This window comes from Bufo gargarizans, chromosome 1, assembly GCF_014858855.1.
Source record: "Bufo gargarizans isolate SCDJY-AF-19 chromosome 1, ASM1485885v1, whole genome shotgun sequence".
NCBI classification, from domain to species: Eukaryota; Metazoa; Chordata; class Amphibia; order Anura; family Bufonidae; genus Bufo; species Bufo gargarizans.
Window position 1 is genome coordinate 541,065,708 of NC_058080.1, and position 17,909 is coordinate 541,083,616.

The window sequence follows — 17,909 nt, forward strand, 5'->3', positions numbered from 1 at the left end:
CACTGTATATATTGTGTATACACACCTAATGGATACAATATATATTTTACTACAGTAGCTTTTTTTCTTTTCTTCACACTAGCTGCCTGTATCAGTATCCTTATCAATTTTTTGAGTAAAGAAGGCTTAAAGGGATTGTCAAAGTTCGTTTTTAATTTCCCGACCAGCCAGTGGTACCTGTGAATTAATCCATACTTACCCTTTCTCCACAGCTTCGTTCTGGTTGTGTGGCTCCCAAGCTCTCTTCACTGGACTTCCGGTCCCTGTCTATCAACTTTCTCATATACAGGGTAAAATGCATCGCTGAACATGTCACCAAGCAGTACATGACCCAGTGATGTGCTATTTGGGGGCATGTCTCTACTGAGGTCAGTCGTTGGCTGCAGCGGAGCACGTGACATGCCTTTGTGGAAATTGATAGACTGAGACCGAAAGTCCAGTGAAATAAGATCAGGAGCTATGGAGCTGGAACAGAGCGGCAAGCAGGAGGTCAATATTCATTTAACCCAAGGTACCACTGGCTGGTGGATAAAAAAAAAAAAAAACTTTTTCAAGGGTATGTGTCATCAGAAAATCACCTATTGTTTAAATTACGTGTTTATGGGTTTATTTTCCAAGTCGCTATCTATATTTAAAATAAAATCCTAAAATCCTGTAGTTGTCCCACTGACCACTAAAGGATTATCACAACCTCCATGGTGATCACCATGATTAGCTTTTTTATGGCGATCACATGCCGAAGAACAGACCCCATTATATCATTTATCACTTGGTTGATGTAGGTGAAGGCTTTAGGACCACACTGATGAGCCTTTGCAGAGGAATGCTCTGCTGATTTAAAGCAGGACCTTAGATTTACGTGGCTGCTACATGAGTTACGTACCGCTGTGAAGTAAATCTTGTAATGATTGTATTTCAGATGATTGTATACTACAGATATTTATGGCTGAAGTCATAACAATACTACAGCTAATAGTGGAACGGGGACTATATTCTATCATATCATGAAAATCCACAAATGTGTAAAATCACTACAATAGGTGTCACCCACCCAGAAGACTTGGTTAACCACTTAAGGACCACAAGTTTATACCCCCCAGTGACCAGGCCCTTTTTTACAAATCGGCACTTCACAACTTTAACAGTTTATTGCTCAGTCATGCAACTTGGCACACAAATGAATTTTACCTCCTTTTCTTCTCACAAATATGGTATTTGATTGCTGCTGAGATTTTTAATTTTTCTGATATTAATCAAAAAATACCGCAATTTTCTCAAAAAGGTGTATTTTTAACTTTTTCTGGTAAAATTGTTCAAATATAATTACATTTCTATACAAGTTTGTGTCAGAATTTATTGTGCTACATGTCTTTGATAAAAAAAATCCAATAAGTGTATATTTATTGGTTTGCGCAAAAGTTATAGCGTTTAAAAACTATGGTACAAAAATGTGAATTTCTGCACTTTGAAGCAGCTCTGACTTTCTGAGCACCTGTCATGTTTCCTGAGGTGCTAGAATGCCAGGATAGTATAAATACCCCCCAAATGACCCCATTTTAGAAAGAAGACACCCCAAAGTATTCACGGAGGGGCTTTGTGAGTTTATGTATGATTTTTTTTTTTTCACAAGTTACCGGAAAAGGACACTTTCTGAGAAAAATAAAATTAAAATAAAGTTTGCATTTCTGCTAACTTCTGGCAAGAAAAAAAATAACAGACTTACTATGCCCCTCAGTGAATACCTTGGGGTGTCTACTTTCCGAAATGGGGTCATTTGTGGGGTGTGTTTACTGTTCTGGCATTTTGGGCGGGGCTAAATTGTGAGCAACCCTGTAAAGCCTAAGGCTGGGTTCAGACCTGAGCGTACTGAACGTACGCTCTGTATGCACGATTGTACAGGCGTTTCCAATCGCGCATACAGAGACAAGCGAACGCCCATTGTCGCGCGTTCCCGCTGAAGTCTATGTACGGGAACACGCAACAACACGCCCCAAAGAAGCTCCTGTACCTTTTGGGGCGTCGGGCGTTTTACAGCGCGATAGTACGTGCTGTAAAACGCTCAGGTGAGAACCGGCTGTTAGGCTGGGTTCAGACCTGAGCGTACTGAACGTACGCTCTGTATGCGCGATTGTACGGGCGTTTGCAATTGTGCATACAGAGAAAAGCGAACGCCCATTGACGCGCGTTCCCGCTGAAGTCTATGTACGGGAACGCGCGACAAGACGCCCCAAAGAAGCTCCTGTACTTCTCGGGGCGTCTGGCATTTTACAGCGCGATCGTACGCGCTGTAAAACGCTCAGGTGAGAACCATTCCCATAGGGAATTGCCTATTGAGCGTTTTACAGCGCGTAGGAACACGCTGTAAAACGGCCCCTTTACGCACCTAGGCTGCAAAAAAGTGTCACACATGTGGTATCGCCATACTCGAAGAAGTAGGGCAATGTGTTTTGGGGTGTATTTTTACATATACCCATGCTGGGTGAGAGAAATATCTCTGTAAATTGACAACTTTGTATAAATTTTTTTTAAAGTTGTCATTTACAGAGATATTTCTCACACACAGCATGGGTATATGTAAAAATACACCCCAAAACACATTGCCCTACTTCTTACGACGATACCACATGTGTGACACGGGCGGACTGAGCGCAAGTGTGGGCACAAGATCAGGCCTGATCGTGCGAACACTGCGTTTTTTGTAGAGCCTAAGGTGACCCTAATGTACTGATATAGATCTGATTGCGATCAGTCTTGATCACTTACAGATACTATATAGTACTAGTGCTGATTAGCGAAAGCGATGACGCTAAGCAGCGACTAATCAGTGACTGCGGTGCGGTGGGCTGGGTGCTTACTACCTAACAAGTAGCTAACTAACTGGCGGTGATAAGGGACCCTTACAGGGGGGTGATCAATGACAGGGGGTGTAATGTGTGTGTGGTGCTTGGTGCTACTTACAGAGCTGTCCTCTGGTGGTCAATCTAAGCAAAAGGGACCACCAGAGCAGCAGGTATATCAGAAGCTATTTACAAAATAGCGTCTGATATACCCATTTGATTGGTTCTTTTAAAAATCTACAGCCTGCCAGCCAATGATCAGTGCAGGCAGGCTGTAGTTAAACTTGAATACTGCGCAATCCTGTCAACGCGCGCTCCTGTGAGCGCGCGTTCACAGGAAATCTCAGGTCTCACGAGATGACGCCAATAGGCGTCACTGAGACCTGAGAACTCTGCCGTCCGGACGCCTATCGGCGTTACCGTGACGGCAAGAGGTTAAAAATGTATGTTTAAAAAACAGACAGTGGGGTGTATGACCATGACAAAGCATTAGTTCTTAATATAGTTACATAGTTATACAGTTAGGCTACTTTCACACTAGCATTTTTGCTGAATACAGCAGGGTCCAGCAAAAACGCTTCCGTTACTGATAATACAACCGTCTGCATCCGTTATGAACGGATCCGGTTGTATTATCTTTAACATAGCAAAGACGGATCTGTCATTAACTCCATTGAAAGTCAATGGGGGACGAATCTGTTTTCTATTGTGGCAGAGAAAACGGATCCGTCTCCATTGACTTGCAATGGGGGTCATGCCGGATCTGTCTTGCTCCGCATCCCAGGACGGAAAGCAAAATACAACATTTAGTTGTTTGCTCTCCGGTCTGGGAACGCAACTAAACAAACAGAATGCATTTTGGAGCATTCCGTTCAGTTTTGTCCCCATTGACAATGAATGGGGACAAAACTGAATTGTTTTTTTCCGGTATTGAGCCCCTATGATGGAACTCAATACTGGAAAACTTAAAACACTAGTGTGAAAGTAGCCTAAGACATAAGTCCATCAAATTCAACCAAGGTATGATGGGGATGTGAGTTTTAGAAAATGGGAATGTAATGGGCAGGAAAATGTATAAATTTGACATTTTGTTCTTTTACCTCAGTCTGTAGAACGTTAAGAGGCAACTCTAAATATAAACCTACACAATGTAACAAAAAAATACTGTTTTAACTTGCAGTGTAAAACATGCTACAGCCACAGCAATAAAGACAAAAAATGTACTTACCATGTTAAGCATGGGGTTCCTTCCTCTAGAGGACAATCTCTTCAGAAAGAAATGAAAAACTATCTTGTTACTGGGATTATGACTAACAGTACATACCAGGCTCTGCCCCCTTTGTTGGTGTAAACGATCAACTTAGTAAAATGAAAAAAAAAAAAGAACTCGGTAGGTCAGGAACTAGCTAGTGACTGTTCCCACCCTCTACTTTTGTCTTGTAAGATGCTGCATAAACACAATTTACATCTTGTAATTGGGAGTAGTCCCCATTCCCTTTCTGAACGTGTAAATTAGATCCAGTGCATGAGAGGAAAGGGTCTCCAGGTTTTTCAGATGTAAACATGATTGCTTTCTTATAGTTAGAGGGCAGTCCGGGATATGCTGCATCTCACATACACTTATACATACATAGTCCTACGTACACACTCGTATTCAACTGATACATGTAAACCAATATCAAATTCATCAAAGACAAGGATTGGGGGAATTGTCAAGGATGAGCGTTTGTACAAACGCTTGTTCTTGATAATGGTCCCATACAAATGTGCTGACGTTCACCCAATAGGTGATCCCATTTTTTATGTGGCCTATACAATTATTGTTTGCTGACAGCAGATCAGCCTGTAGGAATCTGTATGGGAATGAACAATCACAGTAGTGACCGTTTGTCCCCGTACAGAGGGATGACTGCTGCATGTAAAAATTGCCTGTTAGTCGGCTTGTGTAAAAGGCCTTTACAGCATATGTATGTATATACATAATTAATATACTGTACATATGTGCAAATAAGTATGACTGCTGTATATAAAAATTGCCTGTTAGTTGGCTTGTGTAAAAGGCCTTTACAGCATATGTATGTATATACATAATTAATATACTGTACATATGTGCAAATAAGTATGACTGCTGCATATAAAAATTGCCTGTTAGTCGGCTTGTGTAAAAGGCCTTTAAAGCACACGTATGTATATACATAATTAATATACTGTACATATGTGCAAATAAGTATATAAACAAAGAAAGACAGAATCTTATAACCGAACAATATCATTTTATTCTTATTTGTGGGCTTTATAAGCTCTATGGAGGCGGTCATACATCATACCAAATGGATGGCAAGTGAAAAATTGCGAAAATAGTGTTCTTGCCTGGCAGAGAACACATATCTTGATGTTTACAAGAACGATCATTTAAACCCATCCTGATAATTGCCCTGTGAAAATAAAATTAGCCGCAATAGACTTCTATATCAGTGCTTGTTACAGGCAATTCATCTGCCTATGTAATAAGGAACCTAATGGTGCTGCAACACATTCAGTTTTTGCAACCAAGAGTGGATTCAACAAAAATAAGTCACATATGTCATTAACCCACTCACAACATAATTTTTTTAAGATGTCGCCTACTCTTCAGCTGAGCCTCAAAGCTGCCATGGGCCTGCTGTATTACATTGCAGACACCCAGTGGCAGAGATTGTGATCTGTGACAGCACTGATTACAAACTGTTAATCCTCAGATGCTATGTCCGCCTCTGGCCTTCTAAAGACTCTGAGGCCTGCCATGGCGAAGTTTCTATCAAGCCCTTGATATACTTGATATGAATGTATTTATCCTTCCATAGACTGCAATGGTAAGCCATTGCAGTCTATGGCATAAGCAACCAGACATGCTGAAATCCCGTAGGGGAAATAAAAATAAATGTATAAAAAAATATATATATAATAATAATATATACACACACAAATTCAGATCATCCCCTTTCCCCATTTTAACCCCTTCCCGACCAGCACTGTACATGCACCACGGAAGTGTGGTCTTTAAAGATGGCACCCGCCCAGAGGCTAATGTCTGTAATTGGCCGATAACGATAATCGCAGACATTTAGCCCTTCAGATGCCGTAGTCAGTTATCACTACGGCATCTGAGGATGCTTTCCCTGGCAACATTGTGCTCCCAGAGCCCAAACGGCTTCCCTGCACTGAGATCCAGGAAGCCATTTGTTTATGGTAATAACTTGGGTATCTCTGAAGAAATCCAGCTGTAGTTCTTATGAAGGCCTGTAGGTGGCAGGGCTCCATGACAGCATAGTGAATCTGTAATACATTGCAATGATAATTCATTGTAGTGTAAGGCATGTTCAGGTCCCCTGAAGGAAGGGGGTGGGGGGTTTACCCACTTTCCTTATAATGAAAATAAATATAAAAAATATAAAAATAAATATCATAGGCATTAACGCATTCCAAAATGCCCCTACTATTAAAATATAGATGTATTTATCCTATACAGCGAATGTTGTAATGGAAAAAAAAATTTTTTGTTGCTCTATCTCCTATTACAAAAAGTGATCAAATGTCATACACACTCTAAAATGGAATCTTTGAAAACTACAGATCGCCCTGCAAAAAATCACTTATCTCCGTAGACGTAAGCATAAACAAACATAGGGAAAGTCGTAAAAATGAAACCCATAAAACCATGGCAGAATGTTTTAGTTTTTTTTTCCAGTTACACTTCCAGGACTCCCATCTAATGGGAGAAATACATGAAAAATACATGTGAGCAGCCACAAAACATAGGCATACATGTCTGTTACCAGATGGTTGGGGGCCGACAGAACGATATCAAGGGCTGCATGTGGCCCCCAGGCCGCAGGTTGTGCACCCCTGGTTTATGTGAATGGAAAAACACTAAAAATTTGCTCAGGGAAATCAGGGAGTGAAAAAGGAAAACTCAAAATCTGACAAATGACTTTAGGCCGAAAGGGTTAAAAATAAACAATTAAAAAGCGAGTAAAGATCTCTAGTATCGCCACTTCCCAAAATGCCATAGCTAACGGATCCGTCTCCATTGACTTGCAATGGGGGTCATGCCGGATCTGTCTTGCTCCGCATCCCAGGACGGAAAGAAAAATACAACATTTAGTTGTTTGCTCTCCGGTCTGGGAACGCAACTAAACAAATGGAATGCATTTTGGAGCATTCCGTTCTGTTCAGTTCAGTTTTGTCCCCATTGACAATGAATGGGGACAAAACTGAATAGTTTTTTTCCGGTATTGAGCCCCTACCGGAAAAATAAAATGCATTTATCCTGTACGGTAAACGCTGTAACAGAAAATAATTAAAATGGCTGATTCACTTTTTTTTGTCACTTGAATAAAATGCGATCAAAAAGTCATACACACCCCAATAAGGTATTAATAAAAACTACCGATCATCCTGCAAAAAATGAGACCTCAAACAACTCTGTTGATGTAAATATAAGAAAGTTATGGGTGGCAGAATATGGTGATGCAAAGAAAACAATTTCTTTCAAATTTTTTTTTTAAATATTTAAAACACAAGATTACATACATTTGGTATCAATATAATCATACTGACCTGCAGAATGACATTAACATGCCAGTTTTACCACCCATAAAAATATGGCAGAATTGTGTTTTTTCCCCAGTATCATCCCATATGGCATTTTTCCAGCATCCCACTACATTGTATTCAATATTAACCACTTCAACCCCGCTAGCTAAAACACCCTTAATGACCAGGCCACTTTTTACACTTCTGCACTACACTACTTTCACCGTTTATCGCTCGGTCATGCAACTTACCACCCAAATGAATTTTACCTCCTTTTCTTCTCACTAATAGAGCTTTCATTTGGTGGTATTTCATTGCTGCTGACATTTTTACTTTTTTTGTTATTAATCGAAATTTAAAGATTTTTTTTGCAAAAAAATTACATTTTTCACTTTCAGCTGTAAAATGTTGCAAAAAAAAAACGACATCCATATATAAATTTTTCGCTAAATTTATTGTTCTACATGTCTTTGATAAAAAAAAAATGTTTGGGCAAAAAAAAAAAAAGGTTTGGGTAAAAGTTATAGCGTTTACACACTATGGTACAAAAATGTGAATTTACGCTTTTTGAAACAGCTCTGACTTTCTGAGCACCTGTCATGTTTCCTGAGGTTCTACAATGCCCAGACAGTAGAAAAACCCCACAAATGACCCCATTTCGGAAAGTAGACACCCTAAGGTATTCGCTGATGGGCATAGTGAGTTCATAGTACTTTTTATTTTTTGTCACAAGTTAGCGGAAAATAATGATTTTATTTTAATATTATTTTTTTCTTACAAAGTCTCATATTCCACTAACTTGCGACAAAAAATAAAAAATTCTAGGAACTCGCCATGCCCCTCGCGGAATACCTTGGGGTGTCTTCTTTCCAAAATGGGGTCACTTGTGGGGTAGTTATACTGCCCTGGCAATTTAGGGGCCCAAATGTGTGAGAAGTACTTTGCAATCAAAATGTGTAAAAAATGGCCTGCGAAATCCGAAAGGTGCACTTTGGAATATGTGCCCCTTTGCTGCAAAAAAGTGTCACACATCTGGTATCGCCGTACTCAGGAGAAGTTGGGGAATGTGTTTTGGGGTGTCATTTTACAGATACCCATGCTGGGTGAGAGAAATATCTTGGCAAAAGACAACTTTTCCAATTTTTTTATACAAAGTTGGCATTTGACCAAGATATTTCTCTCACCCAGCATGGGTATATGTAAAATGACACCCCAAAACACATTCCCCAACTTCTCCTGAGTACGGCGATACCAGATGTGTGACACTTTTTTGCAGCCAAGGTGGGCAAAGGGGCACATATTCCAAAGTGCACCTTTCGGATTTCGCAGGCCATTTTTTACACATTTTGATTGCAAAGTACTTCTCACACATATGGGCCCCTAAATTGCCAGGGCAGTATAACTACGCCACAAGTGACCCCATTTTGGAAAGAAGACACCCCAAGGTATTCCGTGAGGGGCATGGCGAGTTCCTCGAATTTTTTATTTTTTGTCGCAAGTTAGTGGAATATGAGACTTTGTAAGGAAAAAAGAAAAAAAAAGAAAAATCATAATTTTCCGCTAACTTGTGACAAAAAATAAAAAATTATAGGAACTCGCCGTGCCCCTCACGGAATACCTTGGGGTGTCTTCTTTCCAAAATGGGGTCACTTGTGGCGTAGTTATACTGCCCTGGCAATTTAGGGGCCCATATGTGTGAGAAGTACCTTGCAATCAAAATCTGTAAAAAATGGCCTGTGAAATCCGAAAGGTGCTCTTTGGAATATGTGCCCCTTTGCCCACCTTGGCTGCAAAAAAGTGTCACATCTGGTATCGCCGTACTCAGGAGAAGTTGGGCAATGTGTTTTGGGGTGTCATTTCACATATAACCATGCTGGGTGAGAGAAATATCTTGGCAAAAGATAACTTTTCCCATTTTTTTTTATACAAAGTTGGCATTTGACCAAGATATTTTTCTCACCCAGCATAGGTATATGTAAAATGACACCCCAAAACACATTGCCCAACTTCTCCTGAGTACGGCGATACCAGATGTGTGACACTTTTTTGCAGCCTAGATGCGCAAAGGTGCCCAAATTCCTTTTAGGAGGGCATTTTTAGACATTTGGATCCCAGACTTCTTCTCACACTTTCGGACCCCTAAAAAGCCAGGGCAGTATAAATACCCCACATGTGACCCCACTTTGGAAAGAAGACACCCCAAGGTATTCAATGAGGGGCATGGCGAGTTCATAGAAATTATTTTTTTTTTGCATAAGTTAGCGGAAATTGATTTTTTTTCTCACAAAGTCTCACTTTCCGCTAACTTAGGACAAAAATTTCAATCTTTCATGGACTCAATATGCCCCTCACGGAATACCTTGGGGTGTCTTCTTTCCGAAATGGGGTCACATGTGGGGTATTTATACTGCCCTGGCTTTTTAGGGGCCCTAAAGCGTGAGAAGAAGTCTGGAATATAAATGTCTAAAAATGTTTACGCATTTGGATTCCGTGAGGGGTATGGTGAGTTCATGTGAGATTTTATTTTTTGACACAAGTTAGTGGAATATGAGACTTTGTAAAAAAAAAATATATATATATTTCCGCTAACTTGGGCCAAAGAAATGTCTGAATGGAGCCTTACAGGGGGGGGTGATCAATGACAGGGGGGTGATCACCCATATAGACTCCCTGATCACCTCCATCATTGATCACCCCCCTGTAAGGCTCCATTCAGACGTCCGCATGTGTTTTGCGGATCCGAAAAAATCATACGGACGTCTGAATGGAGCCTTACAGGGGGGTGATCAATGACAGGAGGGTGATCACCCATATACACTCCCTGATCACCCCCTGTCATTAAATACCCCCATGTAAGGCTCCATTCAGACGTCCGCATGTGTTTTGCGGATCCGATCCATGGATCCATAAAAATCATACGGACGTCTGAATGGAGCCTTACCAGGGGGGTGATCAATGACAGGGGGGTGATCACCCATATACACTCCCTGATCACCCCCTGTCATTGATCACCCCCCTGGTAAGGCTCCATTCAGACGTCCGTATGATTTTTACGGATCCATGGATACATGGATCGGATCCGCAAAACACATGCGGACGTCTGAATGGAGCCTTACAGGGGGGTGATCAATGACAGGGGGTGATCAGGGTGATCACCCCCCTGTCATTGATCACCCCCCCTGTAAGGCTCCATTCAGACGTCCGTATGATTTTTACGGATCCATGGATCGGATCCGCAAAACACATGCGGACGTCTGAATGGAGCCTTACAGGGGGGTGATCACCCATATACACTCCCTGATCACCCCCTGTCATTGATCACCCCCCTGTAAGGCTCCATTCAGACGTCCGCATGTGTTTTGCGGATCCGATCCATGTATCCATGGATCCGTAAAAATCATACGGACGTCTGAATGGAGCCTTACAGGGGGGGTGATCAATGACAGGGGGTGATCAGGGAGTGTATATGGGTGATCACCCCCCTGTAAGGCTCCATTCAGACGTCCGTATGATTTTTACGGATCCATGGATACATGGATCGGATCCGCAAAACACATGCGGACGTCTGAATGGAGCCTTACAGGGGGGTGATCAATGACAGGGGGGTGATCAATGACAGGGGGTGATCAGGGAGTGTATATGGGTGATCACCCGCCTGTCATTGATCACCCCCCTGTAAGGCTCCATTCAGACGTCCGCATGTGTTTTGCGGATCCGATCCATGTATCCGTGGATCCGTAAAAATCATACGGACGTCTGAACGGAGCCTGACAGGGGGGTGATCAATGACAGGGGGGTGATCAATGACAGGGGGGTGATCAGGGAGTTTATATGGGGTGATCATGGGTGATCAGGGGTTAATAAGGGGTTAATAAGTGACGGGAAGGGGGGGGTGTAGTGTAGTGTGGTGTTTGGTGCGACTTTACTGACCTACCTGTGTCCTCTGGTGGTCGATCCTAACAAAAGGGACCACCAGAGGACCAGGTAGCATGTATATTAGACGCTGTTATCAAAACAGCGTCTAATATACCTGTTAGGGGTTAAAATAATCAGATCTCCAGCCTGCCAGCGAGCGATCGCCGCTGGCAGGCTGGAGATCCACTCGCTTACCTTCCGTTCCTGTGAGCGCGCGCACCTGTGTGCGCGCGTTCACAGGAAATCCCGGCCCTCGCGAGATGACGCGTATATGCGTCGTCGTGCGCAGGGCTGCCGCCTCCGGACCGCACATCTGCGTTAGGCGGTCCGGAGGCGGTTAAATTGTGTCATTAGAGATTACCTCTTGTTCTGCCAAAAAATATGCCCTCATATGGCTATGTGAATAGAAATATAAAAAAGTTATGGCTCTGAGAGTTCTGGGAGTAAAAAACATTGATGGTATATCGCTAGGAAATACTATTAATGTCAGGGAGATGTAGGTCCTACCTCTGGGACCCACTCCTATGTCCAGAACGGGCCCCTGAAGTGAAGGAGAGCCCATTCTGAAGATAAGAGTGGATCTCAAAGGTGTGACCCGCACCTATTTGATGTTGATGACATATCCTTCAGATATGTAATCAATGTCCCAGATGGGAATACCCCTTTAATATTTTCTCTCCTGTTATGATCTACTCCTGATTTTGGCTTCAAAAACTGCATAAAAACAGAATATGTGGCAGCACCCTAAACCATATTATAATTATCCCTAAAAGAGAAGCTTTAGTATGTCATATGTAATCTCACAGGAGATCTTTAAGATTTGCTACATTTCACATTTGCTGTTACAATTTTATTTCTTTTGACCTGAAGTTTTGGCAAGGCCATGTAGGTTTTGAGGTGGACAAAGAAAAGGATATCTGTTGGTTGAACAACTGTTCCACAACTCTTCACCATTGTCTCTCCAAGTTCCTCCAGCATGTTCAACTTTCACAAAACTTTTGGTATGTCATAGTGACATAGTGTATCAAAGGATTGATCTGCGGGGGTCTGAGTGCTGAGATCCCCATGGACTGCTAGAATGAGCAGAGAGATAGCGTTCTCTTTCTTCTCGCAGCAGGAGAGGGTGTCAATAGAAAGTCCTTGAGCCCATCTCAATTCCGTCTCCTGCAGCTTGGAGAGAGTGTGCTTGTTCTAGCGATCTGAGGGGGGAGTCTCAGCAGTCAGAACCCCACAGATCAAATCATTTGATACAGTACGTCGCTAGGACATATCAAACGTTTTGTGAAAGTTCAGTGGTACTTTAAGTAAAGTGCAAATTATTGTCCTGATTGATCTGCAAAGCCCTCTAACCACTCTACTGAAACCTTGAACACGATCAGCCGACAAGACACAAGTTGTTGTAGAGTTAAGTTAAAGGAAATGTGTCATCAGAAAATAACTTATTGTTTAAATAAAAATGTTATGTTAAGCATTTTTTATTTTATTTTATTTTGTTTTCATTTTCCATTTCACTATGTTTTTTTTTTAAAAGAATCCTTAGTTCATGCAGTTGTTGCAATGGTCACTAGAACATGTTAGGACTTCCTGTTCTGTAAAGGTAACTTTTCAACAGCCACCGCATTATCACAGGCAGAATTACAATGAGGTCCTCTCTTGCCCATTGTGTCTATGGCCCATGTGGATGTTCTCAAAGAACAGGAAGTCTTTACATATTTTGGGCCTTCTGGTCAATATGAAAACTGCAGGATTTTTGATATTTTAGATATAGAAAGAGACATCAGAAATTAAAAGAAATTACCAAGCATTCTAAAAAAATGTGTTTAACATAAAAACTTGGTTTAAGCAATAGGTCATTTTCGGATCACACATTCCCTTTAATAGTAACGTTTTTGCATAAAGGCAAGAAGTCTACAGTTGACTTTCACAAAGCCGCAATAAGAATTCTGACAAGGCTGTGTACCAGAAATTCACCATGGAGTCATATTCTAACACCTATGCACACAGCTTGTCTATTACCTCAGCTTGAGGGCCACAGTATTCTGGGAAGTACAACGCAAGGTTTCAGTACTCTCCATGCTGAAGCAAACCCTAACACTATTCTTATTTATCCAAGAACCTTTAATGGCTTTTTTTTATCATTGCATTTTACTCATTTTCAGCTAAAATAATTTTTTCAATTGGTCTTTGTTTAGCCAATTTTGAGATACAGGGTTAAAAATCAGTTTGTTTGCAGTTTCTGTTTTCTTTGAATCCTGCCATCAAAGATTCATGTTTAGCTCTTATCTACTTATTTAAGCCTTATTCTTCTTGAGTTTTTGAGGTCAGGAGATCAGAGATAAGAGTTACACATAGGCTGTCAGATGACAGGATTCAAAGAAAACAGACACTGACAGCCTGCAAACAGACTGATTTTTAACCCTTTAGCCGAGTCCTACTGAAATTTTTTTTAGCCCAAAATGACTAAAATGCAATCCTAAACAAAAAGTTCTCTAAAGTTGTCTATAGACTTTTAAGAGGTTGGCCACTCATCTTATTTTCCCAAAATGTGTTAAAAACAGGACATGATGTATCTAACTAATATAATGTACAGTATTAAGAATATCTGTGCCTCTTCTCTGCTTTCAAAACAGTGGCCCAACTGCTTATCCCAGTTCATATCTCCGGCATTACAATGGCTTGAAAGCACGGAAGCGGCGCAAATATTCTCAATACATTGTATTAGTAAGATAATTCGCTATTTCCACCACATTTAGGAAAGTAATGAATGAGCGTCCAACCTTTTTAATGTTATGGTTCTTTAGCTATTCTTCCTAATTCCATAATTATTGTATTTCTGAATTAAATTAAAAATTAATTTGACAGAGGGGAGATCCATGTAAAGATGTGATTGTCATGAAAAAAAAACAAGCACAGAACAATTAACATATATTTTCAAATGACTACATATATGTGGTACAGCAAGTCTATGTAAATTTTACATCTCATAATAAATACAGAGATTTTGGGGACAACAATATCATGCTGCATTAGGAAAAGTAAAGCAGTAATAATATAACACCATTATAAGTGGTATAAACCAATGATATGACTAGTTCAAGTATTACAGAATTCTTTAGCAGCTTTTAAGACAGATGATCATGCGAAGGTAATTTTCTTTTGGAGTGGATGGACACACATTAATGTGAAGGGCAATTAAAAATGTGCAAACTGTGCAAGTACAGGCAGGTTCGGAAGACATTTTAGATAAGATTTTCCATTTCTCTCTTAAATTCCAGCTCTATTGCTGCAAGTAAAGGATGAGCTACACTATTTCAGTGCGCTCAGTTCTATAATGTACAATATTCCTTCCTCTCACAAACTAGTCGTTTTGATCTCTTGAGAACCAAGCCAGCCATTTTCCTCACTGTGTGGTTTAGCTCTACGCGCTGTAAATTCTTCAGTGATTTCTAAAACACTTTTTCCTTTTGTTTCTGGGATGAAGAATCCAATATATACAGCAGTGGTGACACAGACCAGTAGAAACGGCATAAAGCAAAAATGACCAAGTCCTTGCTGAAACAGAAGGAACATTCATTAGATTGTGGCAGTATAAATATTCGCAGGCAAAAACCTTTGGCAAGAATTGGAAAACCAAGTGTATGATCGAGGATAAGTACACACGTACGTTTGCAAGAAATGAAAAAAAGGGAAAAAAAGCCATGGCAACATATAACGGCCTCATATACCATACCAATACGACATATACTGTACATTTGGTTATTGAGTCTACTGGCATGTTGCCATGTATGTGGGGGAACTTCTCAACATACACAACGAGCATAGGGCAGAAATGCATTGAGAAGAGTGCCTTAAAGCCCCTTTACGCAAGCTGAGAATCCACAAGATAATCGCTAACAAATGTTCACTTGAACGCTCGTTAACGATTATCTGGCAGTGTAAAAGTGCCGCCAATCATCTGCTCAATTGTCCTATCTAAATGCACGTTTACCGTATCATCTTAAAGGGAACCTGCCATGTTGATATGTCCTTTTAAGTTAATATAATTACCTTAAGGCTAGAATCATGTAGTGCCCGATGCATCCCTCCTCTTATTTTTCAGTGGCTTGCTTTTGGAGATTTTAATCTTTATACTGTGTTTTCTCCATGTGCTAATTTTCTGTTTCAAGTCAGGGGGGCAGTGGCTTGCTTCCTTGAAGTCACTGTTGCCACACTCTACTCCTGCCTCCTGCCCCATGTTTGCTTCTTCTCCTTGTGCCCACGTCATATTGCTGCATTGAGACATCTTGTTCTGTTCTCGCGCAGATAAACTCAGATTTCTCCAGTGCGTCTGCGCTTGGGAGCTTTGTGTTCTCCAGCTGACGTCATCTCTGGAATGGACCTGCACACGTCAAACAAGAGTGTGGGAATGCGCGCAACCAGGGGAGGCGCGCACACTCTTGTTTGTCGTATGCAGCAGGATGACGGGGGAAAGCAGCAAACATGGCGCAGGATTAGGGTGCAGCAACAGTGACTTAAAGGAAGCAAGTCACTGCCCACTTAACTTGAACTGAAAATCAGCATATGGAGTAACATAAAGATTAAAATCTCCAAAACCAAGCCACTGAAAAATAAGAGAGGGGATGCACTGGGCACTACATGATTCTAGCCTTAAGTTAATTATATTAACTAAAAATTACATATTGCAATGGCAGCTTCCCTTTAAGTGGCATAAAATCTCACTTTCCGAACAGTCACGATGAGGGTCCATTCACATGACCACATAATGGGTCAGCATCCATTTCGCAATTTTGCAGAACGGGTGCGGACCCATTCAATTTCAATGGGGTCGCAAAAGATGCGGACATCACACAGTGTGTGCACACTTCCGTTCTGCTGCCCCACAAAAAATAGAACATGTCCTATTCTTGTCAGGCATGTTGACATCCAACAGCTGATCCTACTCTCCCCTGACATCTGCCATAGCAGGAGAGTTTATGGGACCCCCCACACATTGAAGTGAATGGGAGCTGAGCTGCAGTAACCTGGCGCAACCACTACACTTGGAACGAAGCTGTGCTTCTGGCTTCAAAGTAGTAGTTACAGCACTAGTGGCTGCAGAAAACAGGTGTTCGGTGCCGGTGCCAGGTATCAGATACCAGTCGATCAATATGAGGAACCTGGAAAACCCCTTTAAATGGCAATATTCACTGTCTGGCTTTTCTTGTTCGTAAAAGAATTGTAGTGTGTCCTGCATTCATCTTTAGTATCGTAACAAGTCTGTGTTTTCTGGATCATTAGTTAGCAGTATAAAAAAAACTGCACAGTGTGAATGCATCTTTACACATGAATGTTGGTTTGGGCACACTGTATGAAAAGCACATATAGAAAATATATAAGGAAGCCAGGCCTATTGTTTTTCAATTGTTTCACCTCACTGTACAGAATGTTACAGTATATGGTTGCCTGAATGAACTCCACAAACATGTCAATAGTCTGTACTCACCACAATAAAAGGGAAAGCCAAGCCCACCACAAATAGTGTAAGCCACATGATGGAGCCGCAGATCATGTATGCTGCAGGTCGGGCCATCTGGTCAAATATCTCCGCCGGCATTAAACCAGTAACTCCAGCTTTAGTTTAGGCAGAAACAGAAAAACAAGTAATTATGGTGCTAAAAATACAGAGAAATGTGTGAACACTGCAACTGTATGAGAAGAATGATTGTATATTTAAATAAATTATATTTCCAGGCAGTGGCGTACATAGAGAAGTAAGGGCCCAATAGCAAGGATCAAACCAGGCTCCCCCACACAGGACAGAAAGGTTCTGCCTAAACCCTTTTCAATGACCCTTGGACCATTTTTCCACTGCTTCATTTGCTAAAAGTTGTTCCTTTAGAACAGGCATGGCCAACCTGAGGCTCTCCAGATGTTGTAAAACTACAACTCCAACCATGCCCTGCTGTAGGCTGATAGCTGTAGGTAGCCTGGGCATGCTGGGAGTTGTAGTTTTGCAACAGCTGGAGAGCCTCAGGTTGGCCAGCCCTGCTTTAGAAGGTAGAATCCTGACCAGGTTTTCACCTCCAGTAGAAGATGAGATAATCCCAACTAAGACTGGGCCCCATAGTAGTAGCATGGTCTGCCGCTATGGTAGTTACGCCCCTGTTTCCAGGTTGTGTGCCTGAACACATACCCCCTGGAAAATTCATGGACATTTATGTTCCTGTTTGTTATTTACCTGGACCAATTCCAAAGCTCAAGATGTAGGCAAAAATACAGACCATGCTGAGATACGGCATCCACATAAGGTGATCCTAGTAAACAGGAAACCTTTGTTTAGTTCAGGAGCTGAGCACAGTCTGAATGAAGTCCGCTAGGGTTTATTAAACTACTAAACTACTAAAATACAACCAAAAGTTCTCTGTGCTCAGAACAACAGTCAATTGTTAACAAAGCAATGTTTTGATAGTGTTTTAATCTGGCCATAGACATTACAGGTGCATCGTCCAAACCTGAAGATGTTGACGGGCTCAGCAGACCATCTAATGTGTATGAGACCTCACGACTCTTCCTTGATGTCATGGGTAATGAGGATCATGCATA

At 41.3% G+C, this 17,909-nt stretch overlaps 2 protein-coding genes across 4 annotated transcripts in view; both read right to left on the minus strand.

Annotated features, from left to right (window-relative positions):
* Window positions 1-4,190, minus strand: part of LOC122924437 (solute carrier family 2, facilitated glucose transporter member 11-like) — a 33,793-nt gene extending 29,603 nt beyond the window's left edge. Inside the window, exons 1-2 of one of the 2 annotated variants that reach the window (XM_044275534.1) lie at window positions 4,066-4,080; window positions 3,938-3,978 (exon numbers count right to left, since the gene is read on the minus strand). The gene's annotated coding sequence lies outside the window, so the exon portion shown is untranslated. Of the gene's footprint in view, window positions 1-3,937; window positions 3,979-4,065 lie in introns of both variants that reach the window. The other variant, XM_044275533.1, reaches the window with a different exon arrangement.
* A 10,045-nt stretch (window positions 4,191-14,235) lies between these two features.
* SLC2A11 (solute carrier family 2 member 11) overlaps window positions 14,236-17,909 on the minus strand; it is a 103,976-nt gene continuing 100,302 nt past the window's right edge. For both annotated transcript variants that reach the window (XM_044289749.1, XM_044289744.1), the window contains exons 10-12: window positions 17,545-17,620; window positions 16,810-16,937; window positions 14,236-14,879 (exon numbers count right to left, since the gene is read on the minus strand). In XM_044289749.1, coding sequence (XP_044145684.1) covers window positions 14,679-14,879; window positions 16,810-16,937; window positions 17,545-17,620 — 405 coding nt within the window. In that variant the 3' untranslated portion in view covers window positions 14,236-14,678. The remainder of the gene's footprint in view (window positions 14,880-16,809; window positions 16,938-17,544; window positions 17,621-17,909) is intronic.